The 21,228-nt window shown below is 39.8% G+C and overlaps 1 protein-coding gene across 1 annotated transcript in view; it reads left to right on the plus strand.

The window, feature by feature from the left end:
- Positions 1-21,228, plus strand: part of GPC6 (glypican 6) — a 1,113,953-nt gene that overhangs the window by 280,095 nt on the left and 812,630 nt on the right. The window contains exon 2 of the mRNA XM_047083452.1: positions 8,499-8,657. Coding sequence (XP_046939408.1) covers positions 8,499-8,657 — 159 coding nt within the window. The remainder of the gene's footprint in view (positions 1-8,498; positions 8,658-21,228) is intronic.

The raw sequence follows: 21,228 nt of genomic DNA on the forward strand, positions 1-21,228 counted from the left end.
TTTTTAAAAATTAATTCTTAAACAGTCACAGCTATTTACTAATGGGCAGCGCATAGCTTCTCAAAGCCTAGAACCAAATCAGGCATAGCTACCATCATTTCCTGTTTCATACTGATTTTTCACGTGCTATCCATGTGAAAATTAAGGAAGTTAAGGAAAATTAGTGAAAAACCGAGCTTCACAAAGGTATGATGTCATTGAAAGAATGTAGTAAAATCTGATGCTGAAACTTGAACTCCTTCCAACAGTTATTTTGTACAGTTTCTTACAAATGTTGAGTTTCTCTGAAAATGTAAAATATTCCATGATGTCTCTATTTCGCTGCTGTGGTTGCATGGATCTTGTCACAGGTGAAAATGGTAACAAGGATGAGCTTTGGAGACAGATCTTTCCTAGCTTAAAGATGAAGCTACTTAATCTTTGTATGATTCAGTTTCCTACTTTGTAAAATAAAGACAAGAAAGATCCTTCACAGTGCCTGACATAAAGGAGGCGCTCAGAAAATGTTGGGCGGACAGAAGGTGTACCTTGCAGTGGGAGTGCGACGGGGAAGTAGGGCTTCTTATCCCTGCCATGGCATTTTGCTTATCCTATTCTCAGACTCCTAGAGATGATAACTGAAGTTGTCTGTGCTTGTATAGCTTTCATTTTGATTCTGAAATACAGAAGTAATGAGAGCAAGATTTCTTTACTGTCTTAGGTCTTGAAGAACTGTCTTGAGGCCGACAAATTAACATTTTGCGTGTTGAAGAGATTTATCATTTGAGTACTTCCTATATAAACATTTTATGCTGAAATACAAACTTGGTGAGTCTTATTGTAAAAGAAGTGAAGAAGGGAAGGTCTGCATGGGCAGTTGCTGAGTTTATCAGAATAGCTGTAGGTCGATCTTTTGGAAAAGAATGTCCAGTAATGCCCCACCATGCATCTTCCCCAGCCCAATTTCAATACGCGTCTGGGCTGGGGTTCGTGTGGCCTTGGGATCACCTCTATTTCTAATGTTTTTGGACTCTGTAAATACTTTAATGAGCAAAACACAGAGATATGATGAGAAGAGGCTTGAAAGCTCCAAAGAACAATAAAGTAACTACTTCTCTTTCTTTCCCCATGATCTAGGGACAAAATCTTTTAGTATCATTAAGCGCTCTTCCTCTTACGGGTACAGATTAATCAGTTGCATTACTACGATTCTTCAGTTGCCTTTGAGATTATATTCTACTCTGGGCTCACATTCATTTTTTACAAAAATGTTTTAATAAGTTGAGTCCCTGGTGTGTGGCATATGTTGGATCATGGAATCACATTGTTATCATTTGCTGTTGACCTACTGGTGTTTAATCACAGTTTTGCTGGGCTGTTTGCTATATAGAAGAAAGGTTGTAGCAATTCAAATTTTCTTCTGAGATCTTTCTAGTCTTTATTTTGTTTACAAAATTTTTTTTAATGTTTATTTATTTTTGAAGGAGAGAGAGAGAGAGAGACAGAGTGTCAGTGGGGGAGGGGCAGAGAGAGAGGGAGACACAGAATCCAAAGCAGGTTCCAGGCTCTGAGCTGTTGGCACAGTGCCCAACGCAGGGCTCAAACTCACAAGCTGCGAGATCATGACCTGAGCCAAAGTCAGACGCTCAACCGACTGAGCCACCCAGGCGCCCCTATTTTGTTTTTTAAATACTGGGAAGCAATATGCTATGTAACTGTGTTTGTGTGTGTGTGTGTGTGTGTGTGTGTGTGTGTGTACCTACCCATACAAGTTACTAATAATCATTTTTTTTAGTGTTTGTTTATTTTGGGGGGGGTGGTCAAGGGAGGCAGAGGGGCAGAGAGAGATGGGGAAGGAGGATACGAAGCAGGCTGTATGCCGATAGCAGTGATTCCGGTGCGGGGCTTGAACTCATGAACTGTGAGGTCATGACCTGAAGTTGGACACTTAACCGACTGAGTCACCCAGGTGCCCCAAATGTCTCAAAGTTTTACACGTATGAAGTAAATAATAAATTAGATGTATTTATTTGAAGACAAGGAGAAACTACCTGTATTTAAAAATGATGAGAGTATTTACAAGTTTAATACTTCAGTAATATATTAGAGCCAAGGTAAGATGTGAGGAATGGAAAGAATCACATTTCTCTCTGCAGCTGCCTCCTGCTCTCTTGGACCATCCTGCCCTCAAGCTCTGCCCATGCCCCATCCCCCATATCTCATCCCTTGTTAATTCTGACCATACCTTCTGTGCCCTTCCAGATCCCTAACCATCAGTTTCTCTGAAAGAAGAAAATAAGGCGATGGTAAAGACCAAAAACATTGGCAGTTTGGAACTGCGGTCTGCACCATCTAGGATGGCATGTTTGAAATAATCGCTGTGCAATTGTTGGAACAGATTTACACAATGAACTTACTGGTTTCCTTCAGAGGAATTACTTTTGCAAAATACGGAGTAAAAATTTTATAACTAAAAGAATTAGTATTTAAAGTCTTTATTGGGAAATTGACAACATCAAAGGATGACACTAATATAGGTTATTTGAGTGATAAGATCCACTGAAGTAGAACATTCATTGAATTTTAAAACTTCTGGGAAAGTTTAAGCATTCTGATTACGGTCCTGAACAACTTCGCTAAAGAAGAGCAGCCCTTAAAAATATGAAAGGATCATTTACAATAACGCTTCCCACTGATAAATGTTGCACAAGTGCTTATTTGGAGGTTTTGGGGATGTGAACTTAGAGAAATGAACTAGAACATACATTTAAAGACTACTGCGATCTTATACTCTGCCGCTCCCAATGAGCTGGTACAGGAGCTCCACGAGACTGAGAACAGCCCAGGACTATTAGCTCCAATTTAAATTCCTTTAGCTATCATAAACTCTGGGCAAAAGTTCACTTATTCTAGAGTATTTTACCACCCTAACTCCGTTTCCCTAGATGATTTTCTCCAGTCAACTTCCGAGGCACCAGATGAACAAACTGAATGGTTATTTGAGGCAACGTACCCAAAGATGAGGAGAATGTAGCTCGGTATCAGGCACGGCTAATTGACTGTGGGCATTTTAATAGTTCAAGGATGAGAGAAGTTTGGCATAGACCATGCACTCTGAAGAGGGCCAAGTCTAAAACAAATACTGCAGTGTAGTCAAATGGAATCTGGATGTTCAGAAATTAAAGTGTTCTGTTTTGGGAAATGTTACCATCTTCTTTATAGTTTTAGATTTGATTTTCTACCTACCTTTTAGGAAAGGTGAGGTTAGTAATCTCCCTCCATACTCCAAATCTCTATAAAAGCCAAGAGTTCGGCTGTAAAATGTGATGCATTCGGGGCACTTCATCTTGGTTGTTTGTTTGTTTGGAGTGTGCATTTTGAGGTCCCCATGTGTCACCTCTGAGGGCAGAGAGTCTGCCCCACAGACCCACAGAGGCTGACTTCTGTGGTTAACGAGGTCCTCCTGTCTCCTGCTCTTTCCCGCCATGCCACTCACCAAGTCTATTCCTGGCGGTGTTCAGACCCAGGGCCATCCCTAGAGAGAGAGCACGATCTGGCAAAATCACATTTCTGCTGTCACCTCTGTGTCTTGGAGTGAAAACAAACATCTGGGCAGGCATTTGGGGAAAGATGTTGTAAAGAGTGACACACACAGTTAAAGGAGGCATGTAAAGGGAGGAAGAGCCCGTCTCTACTTTCTTAGAAAACATGACAATTTATGGCCTGATTGTATGTCCTTCAGCCTTTGCTCAATCTCTAACTTCCTGTTGGAACTCCCTTCTTCCACATCTATAATTTCCCTTATTTAGTTTAGAGCTAGTGATGAGTTTGATAAAAATTCAGGAACCTGGGAATTTACTGGCATGAAATTCAGGTGCCCTAAGAAAGCATGCACCTTTGTAGGCTGATTGTCTAACTCTGCACCTGATCTTGATGGATAGGCACCTATCGTCCTGAGTTGCATGTAGGTTTCAATAAATGTTTGCTGAGTGAAGATGCCATCATCATTGTTTCAATCCCACATTTCCTGCATTTATGGTCTCTTATTCTGATCTCCTGGAATGAACTATTTACTATTAGCGATAATATTAATGATCTTGGAGGTACCTATTGGCACCCCAGTTGAGCTAAATGTTGTATATTAGTGATCTTGGACATATCTAGCGATTACTGTTTAGATCTTGGAGGTATGTAGTGGCACTCCAGTTGAGCTAAATGTTGGATCTAATTATGTAATAAATAACGTAGAGAACCTACGGGAATTTGAGAGAGTGCGTGGGAAGCTTTTAAAGGATAACGCTTTCTTCTGCTTCATGAGTTACAACTTTGGAAAAGGCTCATTATTATATCAAATACTCATAAGTGTTAGAAAGTATGTAAGCCGAGTAAAGTTATCAAATTCTTGCTATTTGGAGAAATTGGAACAGGACGGGCTAGAGGTAATTCTTTGTGTAGCAGAGTAGGCCATGTAGGATTTCAGAAATGTCAGTAGTTCACATTGCAGGTCCCTGCAACAGTGGTCTCTGTCATGAGCGCTCTGCTGTTTGAATACTAAAGCATCCATAGACAGTACATAAATGGGGAGGTGGGGCTGTTTTCTGATAAAAGTTTATTTATGGACAATTGAATTTGAATTTTGTAAAATTTTCATATTGTGCAAAATATCATTCTTTAGATTTTTGTCTCCCACCATTATTGTTCTCAGGGCCTATAGATACAGATGGTGGGCCAGATTTGGCCCAGGGGCCATGTTTTAGACACCCCTGTTCTAGGGTCAAAAACAAAATAAATGAGTAAACCTACTAAGAACAAATTATGCAATTGTCCTAAGTCTTTCTGGCCATTTGAAATTATGAGGTTACTTTGGCAAATATCAGTGACTTCAGATTGGGGGAGAAAACGGTACTTCAATAGGTCAGTTCTTCCACAAAACCTTCTTATCTAGTCTATGTTAGAGAGAAGACAAGGCTCACCCTAGATTTGACCACGTGTTTTACGTCCCTGATGTTGTATGCTTGGGAGCATCATCATGGTCTCTACCTAGACACTCTAACAAGCACTTTGCATAAAAGATTTACTCTTCCTCCAGTAGGATTCTTCAACACTCTGGTAGTCTGTCCATCTCTTCACTGTCTACATGCTTGTCTGTCTGTCTCTTCATCTCTGCCAGGGCCTGCGTAAAGGCGTTGACTTCTTGGGGACACTTCCAGTTCTATAAAATATCTAATACTGCATTGAATTAGAATGGCAGCCAGTTATACATGCCTCCATGACCTGTGCGCGCGCACACACACACACACACACACACACACACACACACACACACAGCTTGGTTTAAAGTCATCCTATGAAGAAGTAAGTTTTCTTCCTGTTTTTATTTATCACTTGACATACAAAATACTGATTTTCTTGACGTGATTAGAAATTACCATGTTTCCAATCCAATTTAATTTCATGAAACCATGGAGTTTCTTCCACCAATATCCCAAGTATAACTATTTACCTCAGGTCATACAATGTTTATTCTCTTTTGGTCAGCTTGTCACCAAAAGTCCTATGCATTTTGCTGAAAACTCATTTGTAATGATTCAGAAGTAGAATGTAGCCCTGATGTACTAAATCTTGAGAAATGGACATTCCATTTACTCACGATAGGAAGGGGTGGGGGACGGACTAGGTAGATTTTTGAAAATGGTTTATAGCAGGTCAGAGAAAGGAGCGTTATGCAGAATTGTTAACGCTAAAAGCCCATTTAATCTGGATACAGAGTTTTATCCTTATAAGTTAGTTTTCATATTTTATAAAAAGCAAATTAGAAATACAGGCCATTTGCTTTTGATAAAGCTATTTTTCATCCTTATCAGTGTCTTAACCTCTGGAACTCTGCTTCTTACTGGGATGTGAGTATCAGAATGACTTGGAGAAAAGTCGCAAAATTCATATTGTTCCATCCTTACCCAGTTTGGTATTGTCAGTACCTTCCAATGAGTACCTGTTAGGAACATACCTGTGGTTGAAAAAGGATCAGCGACTGCAACAAGCAGGAATAAATACACGGTGGAGAACCATGGGCTTTCTCAGTGACAGGGACTTGGAAAGAATCTATTCTAGGACTGGGATTTTGGTGGGCTGGTTTGGGGGGTTGGTTCAGAAAAGCAGGGCTTCCCCCTAGGTTGGTCAGATGCTGTCAGAAAGCAGAGGTAAATCTACAAAAAGGTATCTCAACAAATCTCATCAATAAGGAAAGAGAGTAGTGTGAGGTTCAGTCTGTAAACGGTAAAGAAGTACACTCGTTTTGCCTCAGAGAGGAAGTGTTCAATACTTTTTGGATGGCATAAGGCCTTGTTTTTGTCTGTGCTTAACCAAAATTTTGAAATGACTTTGGTTTATCTCATTTATCGTGGTCTCGGAGTAATTTTGTCTGGGGTTGGTATTCTGTGAGATTGTTTAAGTGTAATAGAGTATCATGACCTAGCTGTGAGTTGCCATGCCGGCTTCTGAATGTCAAGGGCAGCCTGTTTTTCTTTCTGAATATATATCTATCTCCCGCTCTCCTCTCTAGCACAGTTGTAGTGGCTACTACTTTTTAGTGACGCGTTTCCAAGTTTTTATTTCAAAATACTTTAAATGTACAGAAAAAAGCAAAGATACTAGTATGATACACATCTGACATCCATCAAACAACTTCAGAAGTAAACAATTATAGATTAAAGTATTTAAGCTCCTCTCTCAAATCCTAATTTTTCCTGGAAGTGAACTGTTACCTCGAATTTGATATTTATCATTCTCAAGTACAATGCATTTTCATTTCCTTATTTAAAAATATACATATGCTGGGGGGCCTGGGTGGCTCAGTTGGTTGAACGCCCGACTTCGGCTCAGGTCATGATCTCGCGGTTTGTGAGTTCGAGCCCCATATCGGGCTCTGTGCTGACAGCTCGGAGCCTGGAGCTGCTTCGGATTCTGTGTCTTCCTCTCTCTCTGCCCCTCCCCTGCTCATGCTCTCTTTCTCAAAAATAAATAAACATGAAAAAAATTTAAAAAAATATATACATATGCTATTTTATGGTCTCCCTTCCTCCCAGGAGTTATATAAGATCTGACTTTCGTACACATATGTTGGCATTTTTTATTCAGGCATTGTTATAAGTAGGAGCTAAAGCATCAAACAACATAAACAGGAAACACTCTACACTTCACACAGGGTCACAGGATGTAATTTTGTAGAAGTACCGTGAAACATTATAAATGGATTTTAATCACCCCATCAATTACTTTGTACACTTGGTTTTCAGTGCCCTACAGTGACTTCAATCACAGGGGCAATTGGTTGGTTTGGTTTATGAAGATGTTGGGTGGTTTTTCCTTCTTCCCTGCATAGGCTCTGCTAAACATTTTGACACTAACAGAGCTACATCAATTGGAAATGCACATTTTCTGCATTAACAGACCATTTTCATTTCATGAAGGAAAGCTTCGGCCCCTCCTTGCAAATAGTCCTGAAGAAAGCAGTATCGCCAAAAGCAGTGGCCTGGTATATCCAGAGATAAATATGTTGAATTAAATACCTGACTTTCGTTACCTCTTACTTTATATATCCGTAGAGCATAAGCATTAGTTAAGCCCATCAGCACCTTCCTCCTTCCAGGAGAACATTTTCTCTCTGACAAGACATGTCAACGTGGGGAATGTGTGGCACATGAGACATGCCGTGAAAAACATACTCGCTTTCACCAAGAGAAAAGGTGATGCGTTCTGATAGATGGACAGGCAGAGCCAGAACACCAGGAATGATACCTGTCTTTTCTTGCCTTTGCTGCCACACAGACTGCTAATGAGGCTGAGTGTCTTTTGCGTGGCTTAAGGTTTCCAAGGACACGCTTCCAACCGTATGATGTCTCTTGTCATCTAGTGTTACTTGGCATGTTTCAAATTAAAGCAGAGACATCGTCATGGTCTTCTGAGGTCTTTAATATACTCTCATTTACGTGGCATGGCCAGGAACTAAATATCACGTGTCTTAGTCTGTTTGGGCTTCTGTCACAAATATCATAAGCTGGGTGGTTTACAAACAAAAGACATTGACTTCTCACACTTCTGGGGGCTGGGAAATCCATGATCATAGCCCTGGTAGCCACGAGGCGAGTGTCTGCCACCTAGTTCACAGACACCATCCTTCGCTGCGTCCTTCTGTGGCACAGGGGAACCCTAGCTCTCTGGGGTCTCTTTTATAAGATCACTAACCCCATTCACGCCATAATCACCCCCCAAAGGCCCCAGCTCCTAGTACCGTCACCTCAGCATTAGCATTTTGACATAGGAGTTTGGGGGCACACAAACACTCAGACCCCAACATCAGGTTCAATGTTTGGGATGTTAAGTCCACCGAGGCCCAGATAAGTTCACGGGGAAGGCCGGACAGGGGTGGAACAGCATCCCAGGGTGGAAGGGAAAGGTCAGAGAAGCAATGTCCGCAAAGTCCTTATCATTCCATACTGACATTTGCCCTCTCATGGCAGGGGAACACTTAAGAATCTGCCCTCAAGAATATACATGCTGCACCACGGAAATGGAAGACAAGTTAAGCCAGCAGAGCAAACTCGAGTTCGAGAACCTCGTGGAAGAGACGAGCCATTTTGTGCGCACCACTTTCGTGTCCAGGCACAAGAAATTTGACGGTAGGTGGACCAGCTTCTGATTCACTTTGTTCGAGGTGTGCTTTCCTGAGGATCTTGGTTTTATGTGAAAAACATTTTTTTTTGAAAGCTGGTGCTTTCCTCTCCCTCTTAAACATTTATAACTTTGTCTATTTTTAGAAAAAGCATGAGCTTTCTTGACAATTCTTAGAGTAATATGTTACAAAGCCTGCGTTAACAAAGAGCTGTTTTGAGTTTGTGGTTTTGCCTGTGAGATTTATTCTGAAAGATTGAGCTTAATTTTTCATGATTAGAGTGATTCTAATTCAGGTTTTGTCACATCATAGCTTGTCTTAATTTTTCATCTGGGGATTTTCTTTAAAGTAATTAAGTGTCATTTAAAATTATTTGAAATATAGCAACACTTCCGAGAAGACAGGCTTGTTTTAAGTGCTAATGACACAGACTCCTTTATTTTGGAGTTTGGCCCTCCAATAATGCAGCCACATTTTGCCCTGCAGTGACAGTGCATTCTGCCCAACGTTTAAATCCTGTATTGATTTCCTGATTATAAGCAATCAACTTCATTTCTATATTCTATTTGTTAAATAAACAGTTGGTATGAGAAAGCACAGAGAGTGAAAGTGATTATTACGAGGATGGCGACATTGAATGTTCTCATCAGCACTTGAGAAAAATATTCAAAATCAATCTGATTTTCGTAAACTGAATTAATAATGATCATGATAAAGTTAAAATTCTTAGGTGGTTGCATGATGTTTAACGCTCTAAGAAATGAATGCACGTGCCGTGGCTCATTGTAAACCAGACTCGCAAATTGTGGCAAACCTTCCTGGTGCCTTTGGGTCTTATTAAGTTGTCCTTGGGCAGTGGGACTGCCATCATTTCCCTTATCCTCTCCAGTCCATGCACCGCAGAGCTAGTTTAGAAAAGGCTCGCCGAAGTTTTGATTTTCCTTTCTCTTTTCTCTGTAGTAGGTAAAATGTTCTGCTTCATTGCGGCTTTAACCTATTACAGCAACACCAATTCCTTTCAAATCAGCCCTCCTCGTCCTAAAAGGCAGGTCCAACCTGGTGGTGGTTTCAGTACTTAAGCTGATGTGACATTTTCCATGTAAGTCAATGGGACTTCCTCTTATCTGCCAAGTGTTTGAACATTTGCATGGTCTTCTCTGCCCCTCCCTCTGTGTTCAGCTTTATATGTGGAGGTATATGAAAACAATTCCTTATTTAGAAGTGACACTGTGCGTGTTGGCGGGGGAGTACTTAGTTGTTGCCCTTGATTGACAGATTACAAATTCGGTGACATTCAGGAGCCCCTGAAGGGGCTCTGTGCTGGAGGAACTGTAATGTATCACTTCACATTGAGGCAAATTGAGACGCCTTATCGTTTGTTACAGAAAGCACGGAGAGCGATCTGGTGTTGTTGACTTTTACCTGTCTTTGGAAAACAATTCTAGTGCCTTTTCAAAGCTGGACTCCAAAATTCCGGAAAAGGAATTCTGGGACAGGCTTCGTGATACACAGCGTATATTCCTTTTAATGAAAATACTTTGTGTCTGATAGTTTTATGGGGAGCTGATTCATTTTTTTAAATATTTTTTTTGATTGTTTATTTATTTTGAGAGAGAGAGAGCCTGAGTGGGGTGGGGGTCAGAGAGAGGGAGAGAGAGAAAATCCCAAGCAGAACCCGACACAGGGCTGGAACCCACGAACCCCTAGATCGTGACCTGAGCTGAAATCAAGAGTCAGATGCTCAACTGACTGAGCCACCCAGGGGCCCCTGATTTATTTTTTTTAAATGCTATTTAAAAGGAATGAGCCTGATACTTGTATTCTCATAGCAATGACTTTTAACAATGACTTTTTTTTCCCCATACTAATGACTTTTGTTTTACTAAAGAAGCCTCCATCCCTCTCTCTCTCTCTCTCTCTGTCTCTCCAGATGTGTTTTAAATTGTTTTAATGTACTTGGGGGCACTATGTCAGTCGGTTTGACAGGATCTTGATTTTTGCTAAGATTAGATCTGACATGGGGGTTGACGAATTCTTTTTTAACAGTGCATCTCAGGTTGGGATGGGAGAGAAGTTGAGATTTTTTTTCAAGGAAGCTATCGGCCAGACTTATTTTTAAAAATCAAAACGTGACCCTGATGAACTCAGCTTTTGAAGAGCCTGTCTTAAAAAAAAATTATGAAACTATGTAAATTTGGAAGTCACCATTCTAACTTCGGCCGCTTCTTTAGGCAGTTACATGAAGGTCAGCCACGCAGTTGTAGGACTTATCTTCTCATCCCGTGAAGGTGGTCCTGCGAAGTCACCTGTTGGGGAAAGGGGTACATTCACACAGCCGGCTTTCCGTTTTCTCCCTTAGCTTTTTTAAAAAAGAACACTTCCTCACTGATGAGTGTCAGTGAGTGTGAGCACCGAAGTATCTAGGATCAGTTGTGGAATGGTACCCTCTGAGCCTTATTTTCCCAGATAAAATCCGTGGTGCCGTGAAAGGCTTGGAGTTTATTTTTAGTGGTTTCCTATTATTCTGTGAGTCCGTTTGCATACTCACTGGGGTCTCTTGATCCAAAGCATCCGTTTTGCGTTTCTGCTGTGGTCCCACGTTCTCAGAGATCTTGATTTGTCATCAGGATTTTGCATGTTTTTGTTGGCTACCTGTTCTCCTTCGGATAAATGACTATTCCATGAGAAGGTGAGCACTCCCTTTCCTACCATTCTTATTTTCATTTAGGTAGAGCGGCAATTTAAGTTGCACCTGATACATGTGATTCAGTCCAAACCATATTCAGAGAGGATAAATTTAGCCACTATTAACCATTAATCTATAGTTGTTTTCCTTATTGTACTTTCTTAGAAATGTTTTGATTCTATTTCACTTTTCGTTTTTTGTGGCAGAGGTGACTCCTAAAATTTGAAATTCCCAAACATTTAATGTAACATAGCATTCTGTTTCTTGCCATGTTCCTTCCTACTTTTTATTAATGTCTTTGGTAATATTTAAAAGAAACACGGTATAGAATTGTAACTATTCATTGAGTGGTCAGAAACTAACCCTGAATTAATATGAATTCTTCCCCACCTTTCCTAAATGATCAAGCTTTGCTTCATACTCCCATTAGTCCAAAACTTTGTAGCTGAGAGGCAATAAATTGAAAGAGTATATAATATCAATTGCAGACATTTTCCTTCTTTGGCAGAGGACTTTCTTATAACTGAGACGCTCTCTTTTTCTTTTTAAACATAGAATTGAAATGTTATGAAGGTATATAAAATAAAAGTTTATATTCTTGGCACTGGTACTTTTGCAAGTGGTTCACAAGGTTTGGGTTAGTTGGTTGTTGTTTTTTTTTTTTTCCTTCTTTGGCCAAATCTCCACCTCTGGCTCGCATCGTGTACCCCTAGAAGCCCATCACCCTGCGGACTGGGGCTTAACCTGCAAAGATTTCCTCAGAACGATTCAGTGTTGCACTCAATTTGCTCTGTAGCCAAGACCAGACCTTTCTGTCACACCCCAGGGGTTACAATTACGAAGACCATCAGGTATACCTGGCAGAGTGATCACAGCATTACTCCCTTGCTTCCTACCTGTCTCACCTCTGCCAAACACCCGACAGCCAGAAGTTCGCAAAACAAGTAAACAAATCATATAAAAACATTCAAAAAGGGGAGGGACATCCTTGTGCACCTGCTCATTTTCCCAGGATTTTTGTGTTTAGTGACCATTTGACCTGTCAAATTGGCATTTGTGTCTAAATCGCCATGATTGTCATGCTTCTAAGTGGCTAATTTTTAGGATTTTAGGAAAATAGACAACAACCACATGCTCATGTTGGTATAGTATAGTAATAAGAGACAACTCCTGGCCCCGTTCCTCACTCTGTATAGATGTTAACCTATCGACCGAAGTGAGCCACAGTGCAGAGCTCTGATGTAAGTCAAGAGTATTAGGCTACAGACTTGGTTTCATTCTCCTCGGTGGAAACTTGGCAAATGACTTACCCTCTCTAGACCCCAGGTTCCTCGGAGCTCTTCAGTGGGGGACTCAGCATTGAGCCCCAGACTGAGCATTCCTGAAGCCCTGCTTATCGTCACTGGTACCCCTTAGACCCTCTAGTGCTTTTCAGTCTCCAAATATGCTAAGATTTCATGAACAGCAGTATCCTCTCCTCTGTCTCTTGTGTCTGTCCTGTCCCAGTTATTGTGGGGAAGAGGTGATGATGTCTTGAGAGGGAAGTGGAATGAATTTTTTTTAATCCTTAAAAAAGAAAATTACCCACCTAAATATAGTCTTGCCCCCAAGGAACCTGGGGCCTAGAGAGGGTAAGTCACTTGCCAAGTTTCCACCGAGAAGAATGAAACCAAGTCTGTAGCCTAATGCTCTTGACTTACATCAGACTTATAAATAGCAATGGAATAGGAACTTGACATTTGCTTGAAATTATAACTAAGCCTTTATTTGTTTCAAGCGGACACTGGCTAAAAATCATTGATATTCCTTTAACAAGGCAACGGTGATATTGTTGGGTAAAGAATCTAGCCACATTTTTGGAAAAGGCAGGAATAGTATTCAATTAGAAGTTGTCTGTCAATTAAAGGGGAACGGGTGTTTTGTGCAAAAATGTTATTGAATCAGCTAAGCTGTATTATTTATTCTCCTTATCTGACAAAGCCCTGGTAGCTTCTGTCTTAATGTGAGCACCAGCACCCTATTCTCCAGGAACGTGCATGGAATATGGATTCTTGAGAGACAGGAAAATTTCGTTGAAGGGATATTTTATTTTGCTTATTTTTCTTCAGATTTATTTGTGCTGAATTTTATTCACATTTGAAACTCAATATGAGAGTTTTTGTTGTTGTTGTTGTTTAGTTTGTCCTTCTTGGTCTTATTATTTTACTTTCCTTCCTGGTTTTTATTTATGCATTTTAATGACACATTTGTCCAGAGATTTTTGCAGCAAGTAAATTTTTAAGAGCAAAAAATAAAAATAAAAATAAAAAAAGTTGAGCAGTAATTTCCATCTTTCTGAAGAACTTATTCTATACTAACACAGTCAGCTCTGATTTTACTGAATGTGGAAATAATTTATACACAGCGACATAATATTTTTATACTGCAAATCTGCTTGTGTTTTCTTTTAAAATATCATTTCTCATCTATATACTGTAGAGATGACAATAATGCAATGATATCTATAAAATATGGTTGAATTTTCCCAGAGAAAACACTTACTTGAATAGGAAAAACCGCTAAGTAGTTTTCCATATGTGGTAGAATCGTCTATATTTCCTGTCATATGAGTGGTGTGTGTGTGTGTGTGTGTGTGTGTGTGTGTGTGTGTGTGTGTGTGATTTCAGTTTGGAAACATTTATTCAGAACCTTATATGTAGAAGACACTTAACCAAGTGGGTAGTAGATAAAAAAGTTGACTAATAATGACAAAAATATGGTCACAATCTGTCATGAAGTTTATCTTACCTCGTTGGGGAGACACAAGTATGAAACCAATAGTAAAGAAGGCAGGATTGGCTGTATCATATGGTGGGAGCCCATTGGAGGCAGAATGGAGGGAACAAAGTGTTCTACTTAGAGGCATCAGAGAAGCCTTTTGGAAGAAGGGACAGACAGGACTCTTAAGGAATAACTTAAGAGTGTGATAAAGAAGGGGCAGGAAGAGACAAAGGCACCATAAATTCTGTATGCATGTCTACAAAGTCCTTGGGACATGTTGTAAACATATTTACTATTGATGTTTTGCAACACTGTTTATCTGTTGACATTTAGCTTACATCTATCATGTAGATATTCTGTAGAATTGTGTCAGTCGTTTATGTCTTCTATTGTTTCATAACAAACAACAACAAAATTTCAGGGCATAATCAAGAAGCATTTATTTTTTCCTGAATGCATCTTTGGATTGTCTAGAGTTTGGCTATTCTGGTCTATGCCCTGCTCACTTTGGCTCTAAACTACTGTTTGGTCTGGTCTGTTCTAGATATTACTGTTCTTTTGGAGGCAGGAGTCTATCTTGATCATTTTCTTCTCATCATGAAGTTTAGACACTAAGATTCATAAGTGGAGGCATGGTGCCCCTTAATGCCCAAAGTAGGATTGGCACACTCTCTTCCCAGGTTCTGTTGGCCAAATAGAATCTCCCAGTCATTCCTTACATCAGTGGAGAAGGGATTGTATGACTTAAAAGTGAAGGTTGGGGAGGAGTGAATATTTCTATATCCTAACTACCATAGTCCTCAACTGACTCCTCTTGTTATTCTCGAAACAACATTTTATGTTCTGCACAGGGTGGTTTATTTGTTGTTGTTTTGGTGGATTCTCTAGGAATTCAAGAGGGATAAGTATTTTCTACATGAAGCACAGGGACATACCTGTTTTACCACTGCCTTCAGTCTCCTAGCACAGGAACAAGTGCTAGCATAACCACACAGGCACACATACGCCACTTCCCCAATGTGATTCAAGAATAAATAGATGTGATATTCCTGTTTCCTACGCTACTAGTACTCTTGTTCGTAATACAGAATAGAAGCTAGCTGTAATTCATGAGGGTTATCGTATTAATTATCTTACAAAATAATTAGCTGAACACCTTTAATTTTGCTAGGCCACCACCTCAATGACATGTATTTCATCTGAAGGACACATCTTTGGAAATCACATTGTCCTGGATTGGGTTTTAGAAATTAGAAACAGTCATACTATCACTGGAGAGTGATCAGTGATCTGCTAGTTTTACAAAAGGGCAGACTTTCCAAAAATAAGAATCAGCTAACAGGGGATTTCAACTTTGGCAGAACTAGTGCAGATTTACAAATCACAAATGCCTTGTGTTTGCACAATGTTGGAATAGATGGTCCATGGTAGGGGTCTTTTAAATGCAAATGTGTGAAGAACCCAGATCTCTGTACAAGTGAAATTTGTCTTTCCTTCCTCCCTTTCCCTTTCCCTTTCTCTTTCCCTTTCCCTTTCCCTTTGCCTTTGCCTTTGCCTTTGCCTTTCCCTTTCCCTTTGCCTTCCCCTTCCCCTTCCTTTTTTTTTTTTTTTTTTTTTTTATCCTGCTCTTTGGACAGATCATTCCAAACTAAGGAAGCACACTGCTGATTTACAGCATCATGTCCTCTGTGATGGACTACGAGTCTTCTTCTAATTCTTAGACCCCTACCACACACCTCAAAGTAAAACACATTATACTCCCAGTGTAGTTGTAATATTATCATCTTATTATCACCAGTTCCCTTGCATGGTGGCTTTGCTGAGCAGCTGTTTCACAGACAAGCCAATTTCTTTTAAGTATTGCTCTATCAGATGCTGAAACCAGCCCTACCAGAAGGGTTCTTGGTCGTGAATGTTAATGAGCAGACAAGTATCTGCTCTCTGACAGGGACTCACTAATCCTTTGAGTAAGTATGGGTAAATTACAGGAGAAATTTTATTTCAGTTAAATTGATCTGCCACTGAATAGAGAAAACTGATTTTCTTATTTTAATGAAAATCAAGAAAAATATTTAACGGTGGTGTAAATTAGAGCTCAGTGGAAACATTTTTGTCTTTAAACCTGAGAATACTCAGCTCAACGTAGACTAGTTTGACTGCATAGTGTATGTAATGATGGTGGAAAATTCATGATCTCTGGTTAGGCATGATGAGCACTGGGAAACAGGGTAAGTCACTGCCTCTAAGTGGGATTTTGCACCAAGATTCTTGACCTTCCCTCATGATAGGGAATCGGAATGAAACTAGGCTTTCCTCCTCCGCTGAGACAACATGGTTTCCCTTTTTCAAATGAATAACATGGTAAAGGCATAAGAAGCATTTATATGCTTTGAGGATTCTGAGATTTAGAAGGAAAGATTCAGATGAGAATCTGAAATGACAAACCTTGCCCTGACAGGAGTCCCTGAGGTGGGCACATTGAAGGAACGAGATGGACAGGAAAGTGATAATGACTGAATGAGTTGATGAGTCCATGTTTGTTTGTTTGTTTGTTTTTTAATATTCTCATTTTTGTATGGTTTCTAAATATCTATAATAACAAAAAAGTTTTTTAACAAGAAATAACTGACTTGGGGCACCTGGATGGCACAGTGGGTTAAGTGTCCGACTTTAGCTCAGGTCATGATTCACGGTTCCTAAATTTGAGCCCTGCATCTGGCTCTCTGCTGTCAGCGCAGAGCCCGCTTTGGATCCTCTGTTCCACCGCCCCCCCCCCCAGTTCCTCCCCCTCTCACGCTCCTGTGCATGTGTGCTCTCTCTCTTTCTCTCAAAAATAAACATAAAAAAATAACAAAACAAGAGATAACAGACTTGAGCATATACAGCATGGGAGATTTTCAGACCGTGAATTCATTGTAGATACCTAACAATGTCAGCAGATAATTGTCACTCTCATGTCTTGTGTATTTAACAACAGTAAATTAAACAGAGAGTGCCATTTTTAAATTTGCAAAGATGAACGGAATTTACACAGACTTTAACTCAGATTGAGGCTACCTAGTTTCTGCTTCCATCCAGCATTTTATCATTGTTTTTCTAGAAATGGCCTCTCCAGTTTATCCCCATGAATAGGCGTGTTAAAAAAAAATCCCTCTATTAAGTATGATTCAAAATGTTGAACTCTAGTTTAGAAGATATATGGGGGGCGCCTGGGTGGCTCAGTTGGTTGAGTATCCGACTTTGGCTCAGATCATGATCTCACGGTTCATGGGTTTGAGCCCTGCGTCAGGCTCTGTGCTGATAGCTTGGAGCCTGCAGCCTGCTTCTGATTCTGTGTCTCCCTTTCTCTCTGCCCCTCCCCTGCTCGCGCTGTCTCTCTCTGCCTCTCAAAAATAAATAAATGTAAAAAAAATTTAAAAAAAAGAAGATATATGGACACCATGGCAAGCAGACTGTTCATATACAAAATTTGGCAAGATTCAGAAGAAAATGTAAAATGTATATTATAAGTGCATTATAAATATCATTTCAATGTTGCTCAGTAGTTACCCAGTAATTTTTAGTTGAATGACACCTACGTGAACTTGGCATTCTAGCAAATTAAAAGGAAAAGACAGCTTGCCTAAGCAATTAATTCCATAGGGTTCCAAGTATTCCATTAGGTAGGAAGAGAATATTAAACCAAATATGGAGGTAGAGTCAGGAACCAGCTAAGCCTGAATGGTTCACAGCACCCTGAGAAATTTTTGGAAATCACTCAACACAGCTTCAGAATTTTCCACTTATTATTCTTTCAAAAGGTTTGTAATATTCATTAAATGGACAAATATTATTTTGAGGATGACTGTATATAGAAGCACATGATCTTCATGCTGTTGCCACCTTACCTCATGGTTTAATTGAATCCAAATAACTTGAAAATGAAAAGCAAACTTTGAAGTCAGGTATCAGGGAATTGGGCCTCCAAGGCCTTTCCATGTTTGAGGAAATTGTAGTTCCCACATATTTTGTTTTTGAACATTTCTTTGCATATTTTCTCCATTTAGGAAGAATAATGCTGTGGTCTTTACAGGCTTGGGTTCCCTCAGCCCTTCTGTCTCCTTCTCAGTGCTGATGTTATGGACACCTGCTCATTTTCACTTGTTTCCTGTTCTTTTAAAAAGTGAGATCAATTGCCTATTCCCTGTGGAAGTCTAAGCTCTCTAAGTATAAGCATTAGGTCTCCTATTTCTGTTTTACCTTCCTATGCTTGACTTACTACAGAGCATATTTAATAATGCTGTGGTTTTGTCTGGCTATGGCACTGGCCTGCACAGACCCAAGGGCACGAACTGGTCACATGAATTACTTAGGTTTCGATAATAAATATCACAGAAGAAAATGACAAGCTTTGATTTCTAGTTATCTGTTAACTCTTAGGGTCCATAAACCTGGGAGTCATATTTGATTTCAACAGCATTTATTCCAGTGGACCTAATGGAACTAATTTAGACTCCCAGAACTATGATGGTCTTTATCTCAGGGTGCAAGTAAAAGCCCTTACCTCAAAAAGCAGGACGAGTGTGTACTTCTCTGTCACACACACACACACACACACACACACACACACACACACACGTGTATGTGTGTGTGTGTGTGTGTGTGTGTGTGTGTGTGTGTGCATGAATATGGAGAGGTTAAGATGCACATGAGTCACCTGGAGGACCAGTTAATGTATAGGTTGCTGGGCTCGCACACTGGAAATTTGGATTCTTTGGTCTGCATGGGACTCAGAATTATTTACCTTAAGCACCCCACATTAGTCTAAATATCCTGGTTTAATTGAATTGAGAGGTCAATTGCCAGGACATAGAGTAAGGCACAGAAAAATGACAGAGGTTTTTCAATCTTTGCTCTATCCTATTAAACACTGGGGTCAGGGCACCTGGGTGGCTTAGTCCATTACGTATCCTACTCTTGATTTCCGCTCAGGTTGTGATCTCAGTTTGTGAGATCAAACCCGCATTGGACTCTGTGCTGACAGCATAGAGCCTGCTTGGGATTCTCTCTCTCTCTCTCTCTCTCTCTCTCTCTCTCTCTCTCTCTCTCTGTTGCTGTCTGCCCACCCCACCCCCTCAAAATAATAAATAAATAAACATTAAGAAAATAAATATCGGGGTCAGTTTAGGTCTGCCAGTAAAAGGTCCCTACTGTGTTAGGTGGGATTTAAGTACCTACTGTTCATCACACAGTGTGTTTTATACGTTAAGCAAGACTCTTTTTTCCCTCTGATTTTGACAACGAGTTACACTCGATCCAGAGCTCATTTGCTCTTTTGCAGATCAAAATTATACTTTGTTTGAACTTTTAACATATTTGTGAACTACAAAATTTTCTTTTTATCTGTTATTTTCTAGTTCATAGGCTCTAACAGATACTTATTTTTCACACTGTAGAAAATGCATTTTGATTTCTTTGTGTCTTTTGTTATTGTTTGTTTGTTTGTTTGTTTATTTATTTATTTATTTTTTACTCAGATGATATTTTTGAAGCCAAGCAACTTTTTCTGAAGAGCATTTTCTGATCATAATTAACATATGCTTTTTGTAGAAACCTTGAATAGCTTAACTTTAAAGGATTGAAAGTTTCTTTAAATTTATGCCAACTAGAGGGGAAAAAAAAACCTCATGACACTGAGGTAAAAATGTAATAACCACTGTATGGTTTCTCACGAAACTTTATTCAAATAACTTCTGAAAAATAAATCAATTTGAACTTTTAGTTTCTGTGTAAAGTTGTTTATAAATATGAAATGAAAAGTAGAACTCAATCCCTGCAAGGGGGAGAAGATTTTTCTGTTTTCTGTTGTTGGTATTCTCCTCACACTTTATACTATTTTCTCAATACCACTTTTGACCACTTTTACTGTAATCGAGTCGATGGTCTTGATTTAGAGTGCACATAGAATTATGCGGATTATGTTCAAATTATGACAACATAATGCTAAAGATTTATATGATCCAATAAATCATGATTTATATTAAAGAATAGGTCAAGGAAGTACTTAAAATGAATCCTCCCGTGAAGAGGTTTATGGAAAATAGAGATTTAAGGAAAAATGAGATGAACACTTTTAATGCCCTTCTTGACCCCTGGTTCACAGTTTTACCAACATGGCCCAGGGATCATCAGGTGAACCAGACTTGCCCTCTCTCTCTCCCCATAGTGCCCGAAATATTTTAGGAAGGAAAGTGGCTTCTAAGACTATTGTCAGGCCTAGAGCATTCCAAGTCCCCCTACAAACAGCAGACTAGCGGTCAGACACAGCCTGCTGACAGTTTCAAGTTTTAGCTGGTCTCTAGTGCATAAAACTCTGGATTGGATTCTGCAATTGGAGAAGCTGGGGAGCCAGTTTTAATTAACATTAGCATTGTATATCTTTAAATTGCTAAATGCGTTCCCAAAAAGTATAGTCACTTCTTTTTCGTTAATGTTCGAGATGATCATTCTCTTGGCTGCTTCTAAATCAGAAGAAATCTCTCTCTCTCTCTCTCTTTTTTTTTTTTTTTCCTGTGTAGCTTCTAGGTGTCTATTGCAGTCTGTACATTTTCTTTATTTGCTCATTCATTCCCCATAGTTGGGGAAAAGTCTACTTTGTTCATGATGTTATGCCATGTTCTATGAAAAACAAACGAACAGGGGTGCCTGGGTGGCTCAGTCAGTTAGGCTTCGCCTTCAGCTCAGGTCATGATCTCGCAGTTTGTGAGTTCGAGCCCCGCATCGAGCTCTGTGCTGACAGCTCAGAGCCCGGAGCCTGCTTCAGATTATATGTCTCCCTCTCTCTCTGCCCTGCCCAGCTTGTTCTCTGTCACTGTCTCTGTCTCTCTCTCTCTCTGTCAAAAATAAACATTAAAACAAACAAACAAAAAATAGCCAGGTAAACATCTCAGGTTTTGGAGTCAGCAGATTGTTTTCAAATATGGGGTTTTCAGTTTATTGATAAAGTGACCCAGGAGGCTTCTTGAACTCTTTGGCTTTCATGTTTTCTCTTTTCAGAATGAGTGTAATAATTGTAGTTTTGAAAATGTGCATCAGGAACCCAACAGGTGTCCAGCAAAAAGTGAGTACTGACGAGTGAGTGTGTGATGCCTCC

The sequence above is a fragment of the Lynx rufus genome, unplaced genomic scaffold, assembly GCF_022079265.1.
Source record: "Lynx rufus isolate CCGP_SWC_20201006 ecotype Redwood Valley unplaced genomic scaffold, mLynRuf1.p SCAF_1, whole genome shotgun sequence".
Lineage (NCBI taxonomy): Eukaryota > Metazoa > Chordata > Mammalia > Carnivora > Felidae > Lynx > Lynx rufus.